The 18,196-nt window shown below is 37.4% G+C and overlaps 1 protein-coding gene across 2 annotated transcripts in view; it reads right to left on the bottom strand.

Annotated features, from left to right (window-relative positions):
* The window catches only part of LOC136260823 (uncharacterized), a 176,018-nt gene that overhangs the window by 137,570 nt on the left and 20,252 nt on the right, over positions 1-18,196 (bottom strand). For both annotated transcript variants that reach the window (XM_066054701.1, XM_066054700.1), the window contains exons 2-3: positions 13,301-13,584; positions 7,420-7,620 (exon numbers count right to left, since the gene is read on the bottom strand). In XM_066054701.1, coding sequence (XP_065910773.1) covers positions 7,420-7,620; positions 13,301-13,584 — 485 coding nt within the window. The remainder of the gene's footprint in view (positions 1-7,419; positions 7,621-13,300; positions 13,585-18,196) is intronic.

The following is an 18,196-nucleotide window of genomic DNA, read 5'->3' as shown; positions in this document are numbered from 1 at the left end:
TCTAAATGTGCACCATTTCATTTAGCTTTCACACTGTAAAAAAAAGAAGTGTAACTTTGCACAGAAAATAGTGTCATGGGACACACCTAGGTGTCACAGGACACACTGACTTTTTGTGCACAAAGCACACTCCATTTCTTAGTAAACACTTTGACATCAACTTATAACGCTTTTGTATAGAAATAAGGACAATTGTAATGAGCTATGGCTGGAAATATGTGAGACTATATGTCTATAGAGTAACCTTAGTTTCAATATTGAATGCTATTTTCAATAACTGTGTAAATATAGGGCAATGAAATCCTGCACGTATAGGCAGGCATAGGTACAGGATGTAGTATTGCTGGAATATAGGTGCAATTAACTGTTACGGTATACTGCAGGAGGGTAGGCGTGTTTACAGTGAATTACACTTGGATGTGCTTGCATTGGATATCATAATTATTATGCTGCAAATGTCCGAATAGTCAGCACGACAACATTGCTTCAAATTTGATCCCTTTTAGTTCTTTAGTCCACTGAGCAGTAAGTTACATATATAACTATACTGAAATATAGTGTAATCAGGGCATTAAAGTGCTGCACATAGGGTAGGTACCAGTGCTAGTAGTCTATAATATGTATACGCAACACACACGAGATTATTGTATATGCAGCTTTTGATTGCAGATTATTGGCAACAGTAGTAAAGATGGAAAACATTTCCAGTTAGCAAACCAGGTGAATATAAAATGTACAATACAACCAAAACATTGAAACATACTATTAATCTTGTTGTCCATGAGCACATGCATCAGTTAGTTATTCATGAGCATTGGTGGTTGCTCACACCTGGAGTACACATTCTGGATAATAATTATACCTGCTCTTACTGATGACTTGAACTAATGTGTGAATCTATAATTCCAAGTACCACACCAATGTTGAATTCCAGATAGCATGAAGGAGAAGAGTGATTGCAGGAGAGCCAGAGGTCACTTTACACGTAAACAACAAGTACGCTTTAATGTCAGTATATAATTGTTTGTAACTGTTTATTTGTATTGTTTGTGCCTTCGTCCACAGGCAAATCTATCCTGGTTACTGCCGTTGTTGACAGGCAACTCTATCCCAGGCTAGTAAATGTCTGTAGGCCAAATAGTTTTTGAGAGCATTATTTATTTATGACATGATTAATCGCATTTCTTAATATTCTTAGTACTTAGTTGTATGATTATTTTAAGCATGTTCCGTCTTTAATTAAACTATACATGGACTTTACCAAAGACCTAGATGGATAACTTCTTTGTAGAATGGTTATTTTGTGTTATTTGCAATGTGGAGTATGGTCCGTATGCAAAACTGAGCCTGGTGTTGGACTATAAATACAACAACTTGCGATACTCGTAGTCATCGGCGTTGCACTATAAATACAACAACTTGCGATACTCGTAGTCATCATAATCACTCAAGCCACCTGTTACATTAACGCACCTGTTCCTCACACTGCTGGCATGTACAATGGCAACAACTGATAAGCTTCCTTGTCGACTAGCGTCCATCTTTAGGAAGCAGCAATAGGTGTGACCTTTTGATTTCTCTTCAGCTCTTCAATAGAGAACACATTCAGTCCCTCGGATCTTCATGCTTTAAAACCAAGGCAAATCCCAAAGCTAGGTCTCCAACCTTACACATACTATGCAATCATTTGTGCATACAAAATTATCAAGTTATTGTTTGTAATTCTCTAATCATGTTGCTATGCACTGCTAAGGAAGCAGTACTCAAATAAACTGCTGCTTTAAATGCACAGAAGCATCTTCTCAACTGTTTTTTTAAAAGTTTGTCCATTGTACTTTCCTCACAAATTCTCTCGATAAAGCCACAAGACTGCCCTACATTTTCATTGTGACATGCTCCCTTCAACTCAAAGGGATAGGCTATTTCTACGAGTTCTACCTTATACCGATGTTATTTCAGTTGTTAAAATACCAAACCCAAAGGGAATTACAGTCACCACACCTGTATTTCAGACCACCAAAAGAAACAACCACAGAGCAATACTTACCTGTGCAGATGTTTAATACTCCACTCAACATAAAATACAGCAACAAAATATTTACAAAAGAAGTAGCGCACAACCACCAAATAACAACCCCAGATGAGATGTGCCTATTATAGTTTCAATGAATATCTACCTTCTATGCTTTGCCATTCCTTCTATCTTTAATAAAATGGTCATCTTCTTCGATGCCTGTAAAACCATACCAAGACATTATCTTTCTATGTCGACACTTGTCTTGAAGGAGTGTTTTAGACGCCATGAACCTATTTGAGGTGCATAACAGACTGTAGTAGCCTTGGTAGTATCAAGCAACTAAGCCGGGATTTAAAATAATTGCAATGGGCCACACCCTTTAAACAGGTAGAACACCTCTTAGAGAGGAGAGAGAGGGTGCTGAGGCCATACCCCTCAATAATCTAGCCCCTAGAAAACAAGGTACCCGTAGCTTAATATACAGTAGGATAAAAAGTTTACATATGGTTCACAGAGAACTATTGTATTACTATCAGCAATACTATTAGTAATTATGATTAGATTTACAGTTGCCTTAGAAATTATAATAACAATTACGATTGCTTACAGCTTGTAGTACTGTATTACTATTGTTTTGTTAATTGACTGCTACACGACAGCTGCAATGTTACAAATTTCACCACCCCCTGCTGCTATCAAGCTTGTTGAATACTCATCCAGCTGGTAGTTACCCAATTCAATTGTTCTGAGTGTGATTGTGCACACAACTGACAATTAAACTTGTTTTGTTATAAACATGTGAACATATTGTAAATAGGATGTGTTTGGTTTTTACAATTACAATTATAATCGTAAAACTATAAAAAATTACTGTGGTTTTTACAAAATCAAATGTAAACTTTTTAAGTCACCTACTGTACTGTGCAGTATTGTAGTGTAAAATGTTCTAATATGGTAGTCACAACCACACGTGTATTTGTTACTATCCTCCAACAAAAAAAGCTAGTAAACCAGTGTAACAAAAAAATTATTAATAAAGTAGGGCTCCAGTGATAACAAGATGATGTGCTACTTCTAAAAACCAGGCACCCATGCACTCATCTAGAATTAACCCACTATGTATTTTTATTGATTTAGCCAATAGGTTTTTGGTTTTACAATAATACATAATATGTATTGCATTTCTGAATTTTGTAATTCATGAGATTTTGTAATTCTTCAATTACATTGCTAGCACTGTTAAGGAAGCGCTTGTTAAACAACATATTATGCACAGAAACATCTTCTAAACTTTTTATAGTTTGACTATCATGCTTTTTCCCACAAATTTTCTCAACAAAGCCTCAAAGCTGCTCTTCATTTTCATTCACGTATGTAAAGGACATGCCTACTTTCAACTCAAAGGGATAGGCTATTCCTGGAAGTCTACAAGGCCTGCACAATTGTTTTTCAGTTGTTAAATGCCTGTAAAACCCGAAGGGAAGGTAATTTACAAAGTCTGGGGATTGTTGCCACACCCATATTTCAGACCGCTGAAAAGAAACCACCTCAGAGCTAAGTTTACTTGTTCGGAAGTGTAATAGTCATTTCACCTTTCCGTCTTACGTGCAAGCTGCTTTTACCATTTAGCGATTTTGCTCACATGGGTGTGTACGGACAAACATCGGTAGGTAGATAGGTAGGTAAGTACACACACATACTTTTACGAAAACAATTTCAGTAAACCAGGCACACACCCACACCCACAGCTGGCCAGCTGTGGGCACACGCCAGGTTTAAAAAGTAGTGAAACTAGAGATGGTGGTAGCTGCCAGGGAAAATGCCTACTTGGCAAGCAAAGTTGAATTCAAAATGTGCACAATGCCAAGTAAAGACATGCTCAAAATTTTACTTATTATGCTATGCTGCACTGCTCAAAATTTTTACCTATTATGCTCAAATTATGCTAAGCTTTATGCCACATTTCCCATGTTTTGCTAATAAATTTGCAGTTATGGGCACATTAGTGGCTGAAGCACATCTTTGCTCTTCAAAACTACATGTGACAGAAAAGATCGATATACTCTAATAGAACAGTCAGCTGCCTAGTTGTTCTATTAGAGTTATTGACTGTTCTATTAGAGTATATCGATCTTTTTCTGTGATATGTAGTTTGACCATCAAGGATTCGTAGTATGGCTGAAATATTCTTCCTATTATGCTAGCATTATGCTCAATGCATTCAGGCACCTATTATGCTCATAATTATGCCAGCATAATCAGCGGGTCCCTAATGCCAAGTAGGGATTTTCCCTCATAGATGGTGCTTGTTTCACTATTCTTTATCACTGGAACCCTCCTTCATTTGTACTTTCTAGAGGTGCACCGATATCAATATCGGTATCAGTGAAAAATTGACTTTTAGCAGATATTACACATAAATACTATAATTATAAAATGGTGTGTATAAAGAATGCTTTGATGTTTTAATTAATTTGAAGTTTATTATTTACTAAGAGACTTGTGGTTAAAGTCTCTTAGTAGTAAGAGACTTATGGTTACCAAATAAACAAACAAACAAACAAACAAACAATCACATGTGGCTACAAATTCACTAGCCAAAACAACAAGTTCAAAGTAAGTCAGTAACCTAGGCAAATTGTAGTTAAAGTTTATAGTTATATTACTTGAACGTCCATTTTGGGAACCATCACAGGTTGAGCAGGCATTGTACCACTAGACACTTTGGCATCAGTATCAGTATCCATTTTAGGTTGACCAGACACAGTACCACTAGGATTAACAGACACTTTGTCTTCAGTTTCACTATCCTCCATTTTTGTCTTCTTATTCATCAGTCCTTGATTAAGAACGTTAGAAGACAACTTCTTCAGCTCGTCAGAAGATCTTTTGTATACCCAGACACCTCCTGTTGACCCCGTCCTCTCCATTATAGTGGCTTCATCTACCTGTGCTTCATATAACCATGTAGTTGTAGTAGCACACAGAGAATGATTGGTAAAATATCCAGGGATTCCTGCTGCTTTCATAAGCTTAGGAACCACTTGTGCTAATTTACAGTGGCCTAATGGGGCTTTCTTAAACCAGCACTCTCCTTCAGGATTTTGTAAAGCAGCAAGGTAAAAGGCACCATCGGGTCAATCTCTGAGACAATGTGAATTGTACAGCTGGTAAAGTCGTACCAAGCATCTTTTAGTATTTGTTCACATGATGTATCACTTCCTTTGGAACACACTTACGACTATGCAAGCCAGCTTGGTTAGTCTTGGAAATATCTTCATTATAATGTAGATATGGAGGTCAATTTACCAGCTTCATTTGTGATGGTTTTTGACGTAACCTTCTGTGCTCTTCACCAGACCTTAGTGCAAAACAAAACCCTATCATGTACACTAATGCATTAGATAAAACTTCCGGTGTATGGTCGCCAAGCAAGCCATTTTCCCACAACATCTCTTCCATTTCAATAGTTATAACATTAGCTTTCTTCTTTTCTACATAATTCCCTGTAGCATTAAGTCGTTTAAGTTCAGCATCAAGAACTGCTCGAACTTCTGCAAACTCAAATTGTTCAAATATATTTACATCTTGGCCAGCTTCACGCAAAGTTCTCTGTACAGCACAACATGCCTGGTACAAACTGTCAGGACTGCAGAAAGCACTATCTGGAGCAAAGCGGGACTAACTACGGGTCGTTCTCGTTCCATTTTCTAAAACACTAAGACACTCCAACTAGCACCTTCGAAGTATAAACGCCTCGGAGTCGGTGTTAGACTGATACAATAAAAACTTCGGCTCCGCATCAGTTTTCATTGCATCATTCTAACAACTCCTCCTCAGACGTTTATATTTCGAAGATGCTAGTTTGAGGCGTCTTACTATAACTTGTCCAAATTATGGTATGGTTGACTTGATAGCACATTGGTTAAAGCGTGAATCTCAAGTTGTAAAGGTTTTTGCAATAGCCAGGGTCCAAATCCTGAGTCGCCCACATTTTTTTCTTTTTACATGCCTTTTTATCACTACCCTTTTCACGATTCTTTTTTTTCTTTACATAGGTTTTAGTGACCACCTTTAAACTTTTTGCCACATTTTTAAAGGTTTATTGTAGTTTCCATACTGAAAACTTTTTATGTTCAGATATCAGTATCGGAATCAGCAATTTTTGTAGCCAATATATCAGTTATCGGTATATAGGAAAATTTCCATATCGGTACACCTCTAGTAATTTCTAGTAGAACAACCAACCACTCTGATAAGAGCATGCTGTAACTGCCCTTGATGAATACACTTAGTAGCACTGACTATACACACAGCATTCTACATTATACCCCAACAAGTGCACTCACCTACTAAACAACACTACACATCACACACTCACCTACTAAACAACACTACACATCACACACTCACCTACTAAACAACACTACACATCACACACTCACCTACTAAACAACACTACACATCACACACTCACCTCCTAAACAACACTACACATCACACACTCACCTACTAAACAACACTACACATCACACACTCACCTACTAAACAACACTACACATCACACACCGATCTACTAAACAACACTACACATCACACACTCACCTACTAAACAACACTACACATCACACACTCACCTACTAAACAACACTACACATCACACACTCACCTACTAAACAACACTACACATCACACACTCACCTACTAAACAACACTACACATCACACACTCACCTACTAAACAACACTACACATCACACACTCACCTACTAAACAACACTACACATCACACACTCACCTACTAAACAACACTACATATCACACACTCACCTACTAAACAACACTACACATCACGCACTGATCTACTAAACAACACTACACATCACACACTCACCTAATAAACAACACTATACATCACACACTGACCTACTAAACAACACTACACATCACACACTCACCTCCTAAACAACACTACACATCACATACTCACCTACTAAACAACACTACACATCACACACTCACCTCCTAAACAACACTACACATCACACACTCACCTCCTAAACAACACTACACATCACACACTCACCTACTAAACAACACTACACATCACACACTCACCTACTAAACAACACTACACATCACACACTGATCTACTAAACAACACTACACATCACACACTCACCTAATAAACAACACTATACATCACACACTGATCTACTAAACAACACTACACATCACACACCACACACTCACCTCCTACATATCACACACTCACCTACTAAACAACACTACAGATCACACACTGATCTACTAAACAACATTACACATCACACACTCACCTACTAAACAACACTACACATCACACACTCACCTACTAAACAACACTACACATCACACACTGACCTCTTAAACAAGGTGCGTATCATGTCAGTTCTGCCAAGTGCAGTAGCATAGTGTAGTAAAGTATTCCCTTCGGGATCACATGATTCAATGTTGAGACCAGGTCTCTTGAGACATTCCACCAGTTGAGAACTATCATGACTTGAGAGTGACCGCACAGCCATCCAGAATGGCTCTGTTTGTTGTTTACCAGATGGAGAATTGCTGTGGACAACATGACTAGTAACACTACTACATTACACAAGGTAGAGTGTGATGCAGCCTAATAAGCCAGTACGCCACACCAGCAAGTTATTAACAGGAGAGTATAGTCTGTAGCCAGCTAAATCACATGTAATGAGATTTACTAGCTGCTTACTACTATTTGATTTCAGATATTTGAATAAAGGCAATACAAAGGGGCAAGAACAGGGATTTGTAACTTCTGGTCCCCACAATTTATATAGCAATACACACCTGAAGGAAAAGAGTAAGCAAACTTTCATATCTCAGATCCCAAAAATACCTGGGGTTATTTTAGTACTGAAAGCACATAGCTTGGCATTTTCATAGTAGGAAATAGCAAAGAGTTGTGTATTCATGGTCCTTCCCTGTTACACCAAGGTCTAACTATAGCATACATAAGGACACATAATAGTGTGTCGTGAGCAAGTACAGTTAGTGCGAACACATGAGACAAGTGTGTATTTTACAGTAACCATGAAAATGCTGTTTTTACATATCCATAGCTCAATAGTGCCTGAAAGGAAATTAACCAGTTTTGCTGCGGAAACTCCCCCAGAGTAGGGCACCTCCTATTCCAAATTTGAGTTGAATCCGCCCAGCCATCAATGCTTCAAAGTTAGTCTTATTTTATTTGCATTCTTCTTCTTAATCTTCTTATGTAAATTTTCTTTTCGCATACTTTAGAAAAATTGCAATAACTTGAGCATACTTTAGTCGATTGACTTTTCAAATCTGGATGGCAGTAAGAACATAATGTAGCACATTTACAGTCCAATTTTCATATAGATCAAACTAAGAATACAGAATTTTGAAAATTGCGAAAGCAGTTTGTTATCATGCCTACAGGGTAATCTGCTTGATGGAATAACTTGAAAATTGGTCTGTACATGAAGTTACTATCATAATGCAAACCTTTTGTGGTTTAAAAGTACTGAGAGTATTAGCTAAGGAGATATAAAGCAAAACCAAACATGTGAAAAAACGCGATTGAGATACTCTAATAGAACAGTCACTGAGAAGTGAAAAAAATGTCAGAAAAAATTCTCCAGGGTTCAAACCAGGGACCTCCACGACTATATACTCAAGCCCTTTACCACTCTGCCACTGCTGTCTGTTGCTCACCTCACTTAATTTCTACCTTATAAATGAAAGCTCTGGTTTAGTACACTGGAATGGTAACTAGTAGATCTATCAGTGGAAATTCTATACACGTTGTATTGAAGTGCTCAGAAAAAAATGTGTGCTCTAATAGAGTAGTACAAAACTAGTTTCTGTAGATAAGCTAGTAATAGTTTCTGTAGATAAGCTAGTAATAGTTTCTGTAGATAAACTAGTACTAGTTTCTGTAGATAAACTAGTAATAGTTTCTGTAGATAAGCTAGTAATAGTTTCTGTAGATAAACTAGTACTAGTTCTGTAGATAAGCTAGTAATAGTTTCTGTAGATAAACTAGTACTAGTTTCTGTAGATAAGCTAGTAATAGTTTCTGTAGATAAACTAGTACTAGTTTCTGTAGATAAGCTAGTAATAGTTTCTGTAGATAAACTAGTACTAGTTTCTGTAGATAAGCTAGTAATAGTTTCTGTAGATAAACTAGTACTAGTTTCTGTAGATAAGCTAGTAATAGTTTCTGTAGATAAGCTAGTACTAGTTTCTGTAGATAAGCTAGTAATAGTTTCTGTAGATAAGCTAGTACTAGTTTCTGTAGATAAGCTAGTAATAGTTTCTGTAGATAAACTAGTACTAGTTTCTGTAGATAAGCTAGTAATAGTTTCTGTAGATAAACTAGTACTAGTTTCTGTAGATAAGCTAGTAATAGTTTCTGTAGATAAGCTAGTACTAGTTTCTGTAGATAAGCTAGTACTAGTTTCTGTAGATAAGCTAGTACTAGTTTCTGTAGATAAGCTAGTACTAGTTTCTGTAGATAAGCTAGTAATAGTTTCTGTAGATAAGCTAGTAATAGTTTCTGTAGATAAGCTAGTACTAGTTTCTGTAGATAACCTAGCAGTAGTTTCTGTAGATAAGCTAGTACTAGTTTCTGTAGATAAGCTAGTACTAGTTTCTGTAGATAAGCTAGTAATAGTTTCTGTAGATAAGCTAGTACTAGTTTCTGTAGATAAGCTAGCAGTAGTTTCTGTAGATAAGCTAATAATAGTTTCTGTAGATAAGTTAGCAGTAGTGTCTGTACTATTTATAGGCAAATAATTGACCAGTTACCTTGTATATCATTTATTTAGTGCTTTACTACTAATAGTAACTAGCAAATATCGCAGCTTAGTGTGTTTTGTAATTCATTAATTATTTTGTAAATCAGTAATTAGGTTACTGTGCACTAAAACTCCAAGAAACCGCTTCAAACATTGCATGCATCATGGACTTACCTTTATCCTCTTTTGTGTCCCATTTCTTTTCACTGACAGCCCAAGATATCGATTCACAATAGCTCGATGGCTTCCCCACATTTGTAAATGAGAATCATCCATATTTCCATGGAGACTAGTAAGCCTAAAAACTAGGGTTCCAGCGATACAGAAAACTACCTACTGATCCAGTATCGATACCAATACCTAGCAGTAAGTTTTTACCAATACAGATACCGAAAGCGATAATCGCCATACAATTTATACACCTCTCAAGTTAGCTATGTGTGACTACTCTATTAGAATGTTTTATTGTGCAGTGACTGTTCTATTAGAGTATTTCAATCTTTTCTATGCATACGTAGTAAGCAGCAGTTGCTCAATGTTTAACAATGTAATTCCTGCGCCTTTTATGCTAGAATAATTCTCAACACTATTTCCAGCCTGTTACATCACAAGTTTTGCTAGCATAGCATTTATGATGATAGTTACAATGATGATGATTGGCATTAATCAGTATCAGAATACCTACATAGCTGATACCGATCGATACCAAAATGCCCAATATCGGTTCCGATTCAATACCGATCCAATTATTGGTGGAACCCTACTAAAAGTGCATGGAAACTGCAACACAGACGCAATGTAAAAGCACTGCTTAGAAGCACAACTCTAATGCACAACAATCCAACGCAAATGCAACAGGAACTTTTTAAACTACTATTTTATGCACTAATTTAGCTACAAAAAGCTCCAAGTGATGAAGTTAGCATATCGCTTGAGGTTTGCTCAACATGTTGACTATTTCAGGTAAAAGTGATACCAGTTCCCATTAACTAAGTGCCCTGTTAAGCTTAAATCTCTATCTGCAGGTACAGAAGTTGTCGGTATAGCTGCAATATAGCCAGACATGGGTAGCAAGTGACATCCTGCTTCCACCAAACTAATGGATCCAGGCAACCATGATAATCATACTAAACAGTACCTTTGAATATGTACTTTTGCTTTTTACTGTAGGGTAAGTTATGCCATCAGGGCTTTGGAGAAAATTAATATTAACTTTTCATGAGTCTTCTGTCATTTAGGAGCTGGAGATTCATATCAGTACAAAAGACTGACTTTCATATGGTACAGATAATAATATTTGAAGCAACTTCAACTAATTTAGGAAAGAGAATATCAGATCATCCAACAACATGGCTTTGTCAAGCATTCCCAAATCACAGTCTTCACCATAGAACCAATGGCGGGTCTAGAATTTTTAAAAGGGGGTTTCTGAAAGTTGGTATAGTTGAATAAAGCATCTGCTGACATTTCTCCAGAAAATTTTGAGATGTTAGAGGATCTGAGATTGGATTTAGGCTACTTTTAGCTAGCAATTACAATAAATCAATGCTATAAATTGTAAATACTATAACTAACTATAGGGCAAAGATAGTGAATATAAACTGTAGCTTTGATTGCTCTATTAGAGTAGTTACATGACTGCTCTATTAGAGTATCTCGATCGTTTTCAATGCAGTGGGAGATGAAAAGTGAAGTGTTGCATGCTGAGTGTTTAATAGCTATAAATGGTGTTAGTTAAGTGCTTCTGCAATCATGCTGTTGAAATATAGTTGTTTAATATGACAAATTGTCAGTACAACAATGTTTATATGTTTAGACTTCCACTGAGCTAAATTTAAAAGGGGGTTTCTATCGAAACCCCAGAAACCCATCTATTTCCGCCACTGAGAACTGATCGATTTTGTTTAGCGAAACTTATTTCATTTCTTTGACTATGCTGTGATCACTGTCAGATGTCTATAAAATATATGATGTGATTTTTTACATTGAAGGGCGAGCAGACAAAATCACTACCTGTTTTTCTCCTACAATTCCCTCTGTCCTATCAACAAAGGGCTTCATTACTTATTCATTGTACTAATTTCAGCCACCAGATCTCTTGAAGCTGTAAAAGTGCTACAGACAATGGCTGTTGTTGTTCCAGGACTTGTAGTCACCTAGTGGTAACACTCTGCACTAAGTGATGCTGTTTGTGCTTCAGGTCATAATGCTTTTACTGCCACATATGAAGACCAAGAAAAATGATTGAAATGGCTGACAAGCTACTTAAAACTTTAGCAACACTACGCAAGGTAAGAGCCTTTTCAACTGACAACTAAAGAATGCGGCTAACAACTAATGCAAGTCCAACCTAACTGTTTCAAACCAAGAGTAATGTCAGAGCCATTATCTGTAGTCGCTTACCAGGATCAAGCTCCCATTTCAATAGAATAACAATCTGCATTCTTGAGCTGTTTGGTAACATCTTTCTTCAAGGTGCTGTACACAGCTGTTACATACTTTGACGCTATTGTAGTGCTATCTGGGGGTGTGTATCACATGATTCAAGCACTATTAACATTTGCCTAAATCCAATGTTTTCTAAAATCTTGTAATTGTTTGTTTAGAATTTGACTCGGATGCTTTACGCTTTACTACACTTAACTAAAAGAGTTGAAGAACAGTTGCTATTACTAGCTTCAGAGACTTGCACTGACAAGGCTTGTGTATACTCAGTTAAATGATGCTTGTTGAGACAACACCTCAAATTACGGTGCCTCCAGTATATTTTAGCACTTGTTACAGTGTACCACTGCCTTGTCTAGTTCCAGTATCCTCTTGGCCCCACGCCACTAGTGTCTCAGTGAAGTATGCTGCATAGTATGACTTCTTGGGTGTTTATTCACACTGTTTTCTCAAGTGGGACTCCACTCTCTATCTTTCTAGCTCGTCAACAAAGACATTCACAGCATTCGTGGCCTGGCACGAGATCTCACGTGATTTATACGTAGCCCAAGTTTTAAACCTATTCAGTGGGGCTTAACGAGGCTCATTGTGCCAATGCCATGTACTTGTCATATTAGAGGTATTTCAGTACCCAAGAAGGTCTAGTACACTTTTCAATACAAAACCATTGGGCTCACATGCATGCTTCCAACCTCCTCTGTGGTTCCAGGATGGACCTGGAAAAAACTTACCCAACAATGGATTCACTTTTTTGTTACATTTTCTTTACACACACACACACTACACACACACACTCACTACACACACACACACTACACTACACACACTAAACACACACACACACACACACACACACACACACACACACACACACACACACACACACACACACACACACACTACACACACACACACACACACACACACACACACACACACTCACTACACACACACAGACTACTAAAACAAATTACAACATAATACACAATTCTAAATATACATCTTACCTACACAACAATCGCAACCTGTTGTTATCTTTCAACAACATTTCAGCACCAGCAATAACAGCTTCAATCTTCTGTTGACGAGTCTTATTAGTAACTGCTGTTACTGCTGCATGCTTCACTGCTGCCCTACGACCAATCTTGACTTTAGCAAGTGGGAACAATGACCTCTTCGAAGAAGGAGGCTTATTAGCCAGTGTAGGCTTCTGTTCAGTAGTAGGCAACATCACGGTGTGGAGTACTGGTGATAACTGTAAAGTATCTATCAAGGCTGCTAGTTCTTTAGCCTGTAAACAACATTAAAACACTTTAACACCTAACCTTAACACCTAAACGCAACACCTAACCTTAACTCACTGACTAGACCAATACAGTTAAACTACTGACTATATTACAGTAGCACTGACAGTTGCATAAAACAAATTAGTTACAACCCACACACTAAATAAGCTACTTTAGGATGGCCCAAAACTGCACTAGGTTATCTATGCCTATAAAGCTGTTGTGGTGATTGTGATACTGTAGTATAGCATTAGTATTGCACCAACATACTGTATTAGTATTGCACCAACATACTGTATTAGTATTGCACCAACATACTGTATTAGTATTGTACCAACATACTGTAGTATATTTCCTTGTATAAAAGCCGCACTCGAGTAAACGCCTGTCTCGATCATAAGCTGGGAGGGAAGGGGTTCCAGCACCAAAATAAACACCTGGTCTTCATAGTGCAGTGTGTAGTATAGTTCAACATGTCACAAGTGTCTGGTGTCATTGGCATTGACATAGCAACCATATCTCAAGGTAACCGTGTTTCCATAAATTCACATTTTATTATGCTTTGGTTTTTTTGCTGTTCGCCTTCTTGCTGAATTGTTAAGGTTACTTAATTAGTTATCAGCATGAATTCCACCATAGGACACACTAATTGGGATAGAGGGTAGGCACGTATACTCCGAAGTTAATTAATGACGAAATGTGGGCTTGACTCATGTCAGAAAACATTCAAGACTTTTATTCCATCGGGACACCCTAGTGGTAGAAATGGGAAGCAGTAAAACCCGGAATACGGAATAATGGAACAGCAGAGTAACGGAATATAATCGGATTAGCATTTATACACTCCTCACTTCATAGCAACTCTACTGACAACACAATTGCGATAACAGAATAACACCTCAGAGTGGTTGCTAAATAGAATGCACAAAACACTAGCAACCATAGAAAGAACTAAGCTACTACTTTCTAATACACTTCAATTCAATACACAATCGCTACAAAACTGAAAGATCTCTCTGCTATACCAGCTGTCACACACGAGGAACTGCCCAAATTTATTAGTGAAAAACACTTTGAAGCAATCTACCTTTCCTACATGTAGCTCTGTTAGTCATCCATCATCAAACGTGTTTAAAATAAATTCTAAAGTCAAACACTACTTGTTAGCATTTTTTTGCATTCAGCATAGTTTTCAGTTACAGGTAAACGGAACATGCTAGAAATTTCTCTAAATTAACTCAATGGTGCCGGCTAGATGAATTTGCAACAAATGCAGTCAATTGGTACTACTATTCAGTGGTTAGCTATATAACAAACAAACAGAAAGCTTTTAGCTTTATATAGTAGATATGACTAATGTTTAGAAAATGGTATGTTAGCAATAGTCTAGTTAGCAGTGCTTTGAAGTTCAATTACAATAGAAGCTTCTTATTCATGAAGAGACTCCAACACAAATCTCTTAGTACTAAGAGACTCACAGCTAGCCACGTTAGTTAAGTAGTTATCCACACCAGGAATTTATTGTTACCCACTAAAATATTGTCAACAAAAACAATAGCACAACCAAACCAACATGTTCTTCACCACCCTATTCCGGTGCTGGAGGGTTAACTGGAGTGCCAAGGAAGGTATTGGTCTCTTACTTTCCTAGAAAATGGGTTGTATTGCTGCGCGACACAACAAGCCAGCGCCATTATACAGTAATCCTGTCTTTCTCCACTTTCACTTCGTTTACATGAGGCATGGTGACGCCAATCCATTGATTCTCCCTTATGGTATAGACTTGCCTTGAAAAGTGCTGTTTCAGCGACTAAGCCTTGAGAGGAAAGTAAATTAGCCTTCTCATGCAGCCTTGTGCGTGACACCATCACTAGCAATGGCACGAGGTATAGCTACAATGTCCTTTTCACTGCTGGCAGACCATTTTCTAAAACAGTAAGACACTCCAAACTAGCACCTTCGAAGTATAAACGTCCTCGGAGTCAGTGTTAGAATGACACAATAAAAACCTCAGCTCTGCCTCAGTTTTCATTGCGTCATTCTAACACCTCCTCCTCAGACATTTATACTTTGAAGATGCTAAATGGTTTAAGGACACAACCCTAAAGAGGTGAATAATAAATCGTGCAAATACAGGGGCGGATTTAGAGGGGCTGGGGGGATGTACCACCCCTTCCTTTCGTACTTGGCCAATAAAACCCTAAATCTTCTATGTGAATCAAAAGTAGACTTATTTCAGGGACTATGCATCACCACTAACACAAATAATGTCTATGTAACTATACCTATTGTTCAACTCTAGCTTTAAGAGTTCTTCAAAAAACAGGTCTCAGTTGTGGGTTGTATCTCCAGTAACAAAAGTTTTAATTGTGGGTTTCGTTTATTCAGAAAATTAGCAGTGTTTTCCACTATGACTATAAGGGTTTTTTTATATTTAAAATGAATTATATGATTCAAAAAGTCTTAGTTGAGTTATCAGCTTCAGTATAACATGTAGCTGCCAACTCAGCCATTTAGCAAACTGCAGTCCTTTGATAATTTACAAGGCAGCTATAGCATATTCACCCACTTTTGTCTATGAATGTAAAATCTGTATCAGTTACCTTACCCCATACTGTGGGTTATGGTGCTGGCATTTGTAGCTAGCTATAGATCAGTCTTCATAACCCGGCAGATCTAGAAATAAGTTGACTATCACAACAGCAAATTCAGAAAGCCCATAAATGCAAATATAGTTGCATTTTGCTAAGGATTGCCAGTAGACTAGCTAATAGCTACTAGTACCCTTCACTGCATTCTGCTTTTCAGTACACTTTATTGGTGTTAAAGCTAACTAAGTGTCACTAGGCTAAGGAGCATCCATACTCATAATTGTGACGTTCAAACACCACTACTACTTAGCTATACATATGTTTCTGCCTCACAGATTTAGCTGATTAGAGCATGGCTAAGAGTAGCTGATGCATTATGGTAAGTGCAGTAGAACCTCAGTTATCCAAACCCCTTGGGACCACAGGTGGTCCATAAGTCTGAAAAGTCCATATCTCTGAAACTGTGTATAAATAATATCAAAATAGCACAATCAAAATTTTAAAAATATCAGTATTTTCAACTACTCTAATAGAACAGTCACTACTCTAATAGAGCAGTCATTTCCGTAGTTCAGTTAACCGATAATCCGGATAAGTGGAGTCCGGATAACTGAGGTTCCACTGTAGCTAGCTATATCTAAATGCTTGGTAACTCCAAATGAAAAGATTATCATGCATGCATGATAGCTACTCAATGCATATTGCAATCAATCATTAAAATTTAAAGATGAATAAAAAATTGGAAATTTTAAAATGGGAATAGGGATCGCTGAAAAAAGCCACCAAACAAGAAGGGATTGTTGGGGTGGTAATGTAAACCACAAATCCCTATTTTGACTCTCTGTCATAAATATTTAGTTATATGCTCCCCTGAGTCATTTTAAAATGAGTCAAAATAGGGATTTGCGGTTTATATTTCCACCCCAGCGATCCTTTCTTCTTTGGTGGCTTTTTTCAGCGATCCCTATTCTCATTTTAAAATTTCCAATCCTTTATTCATCTAGTTTGTGTACTTTTTATTTAATCCAGTAATGGATTTGTTTTATTGATAATGATAATTCTTGTAGATACTAGCCTCTTATAGTCATGTTGTCACGTTAGCATCCTAATGCAGTGTTCATGAACATACACCAGATGGTATGATACTGAGCTAGCTACCTGTCACAAGACATGGAACTCTGACAAGCATATAATTATAAGTTAAAATAGTCAGTGGTTGTGCATTTATTATTTCAGCCAAGACCGTACACAATAAGAAGAATCATATACAGATTTTCCATGGGTGCATGCCAGGAGCGTAGCCAAGTGTGGGCATTTTCCCAACCATCACAGTTTCTTGCCCAACCATCACAAGTAGCTTAAGATTCACGCAGGGATTCACAGCAGCACACAAAACAACCCTACTTTAATACTGTCACAGTAAAGCGTAAACGTGTACCTCATTTATTGAACCATGACTTTGAAGAAGGGATCGAGATATATGGTGTATCACGTGACCAATTTCACGGAAAATCCCTTGGGAAGTCCCTATAATTACACTTCATGTAGACGCACGTGCCACGCTCCTTGGCGTGGTTTAAATTCGAAATTTAAAATGGAGTCGAAGCGTGGTACACTATAGTCGTGGTACTAAGTCACAGTGAGTGATATCGTCAGTAGGGTTCAGTGTGGATGGTGTTGGCAACAAAAGATTTCATTTCAGTGGACTTATCAAGCATATTTTTATGATTAGGAAAGTACCGTATAGCGTAACCAAGAGTAAATAATGTAACTTACTGCTGATGAAAGAAAACGGGAAAACATACTCTTCTAGATAACAATAATGGCATAAGTATGGAAATGGAGAAAAGGTCAAGTCATTATAAAGTGTCAGATGCACAAATTGTACTGATTAACCGAGTTGTGGTTTACACCAGATTCATGCAAAATGTACATTAGCTGCTATAAGTCTGGGACGAAGCTTTCTTGGCATGCTGATATTTGTGATAAGACTCATTATAGTTCATAAATTAGCACCCCCGGCCTT

Source organism: Dysidea avara, chromosome 7, assembly GCF_963678975.1.
Source record: "Dysidea avara chromosome 7, odDysAvar1.4, whole genome shotgun sequence".
NCBI lineage: Eukaryota > Metazoa > Porifera > Demospongiae > Dictyoceratida > Dysideidae > Dysidea > Dysidea avara.
The sequence above is the reverse complement of the archived record's forward strand: the minus strand, read 5'-3'. Positions and strand labels throughout refer to the sequence as shown.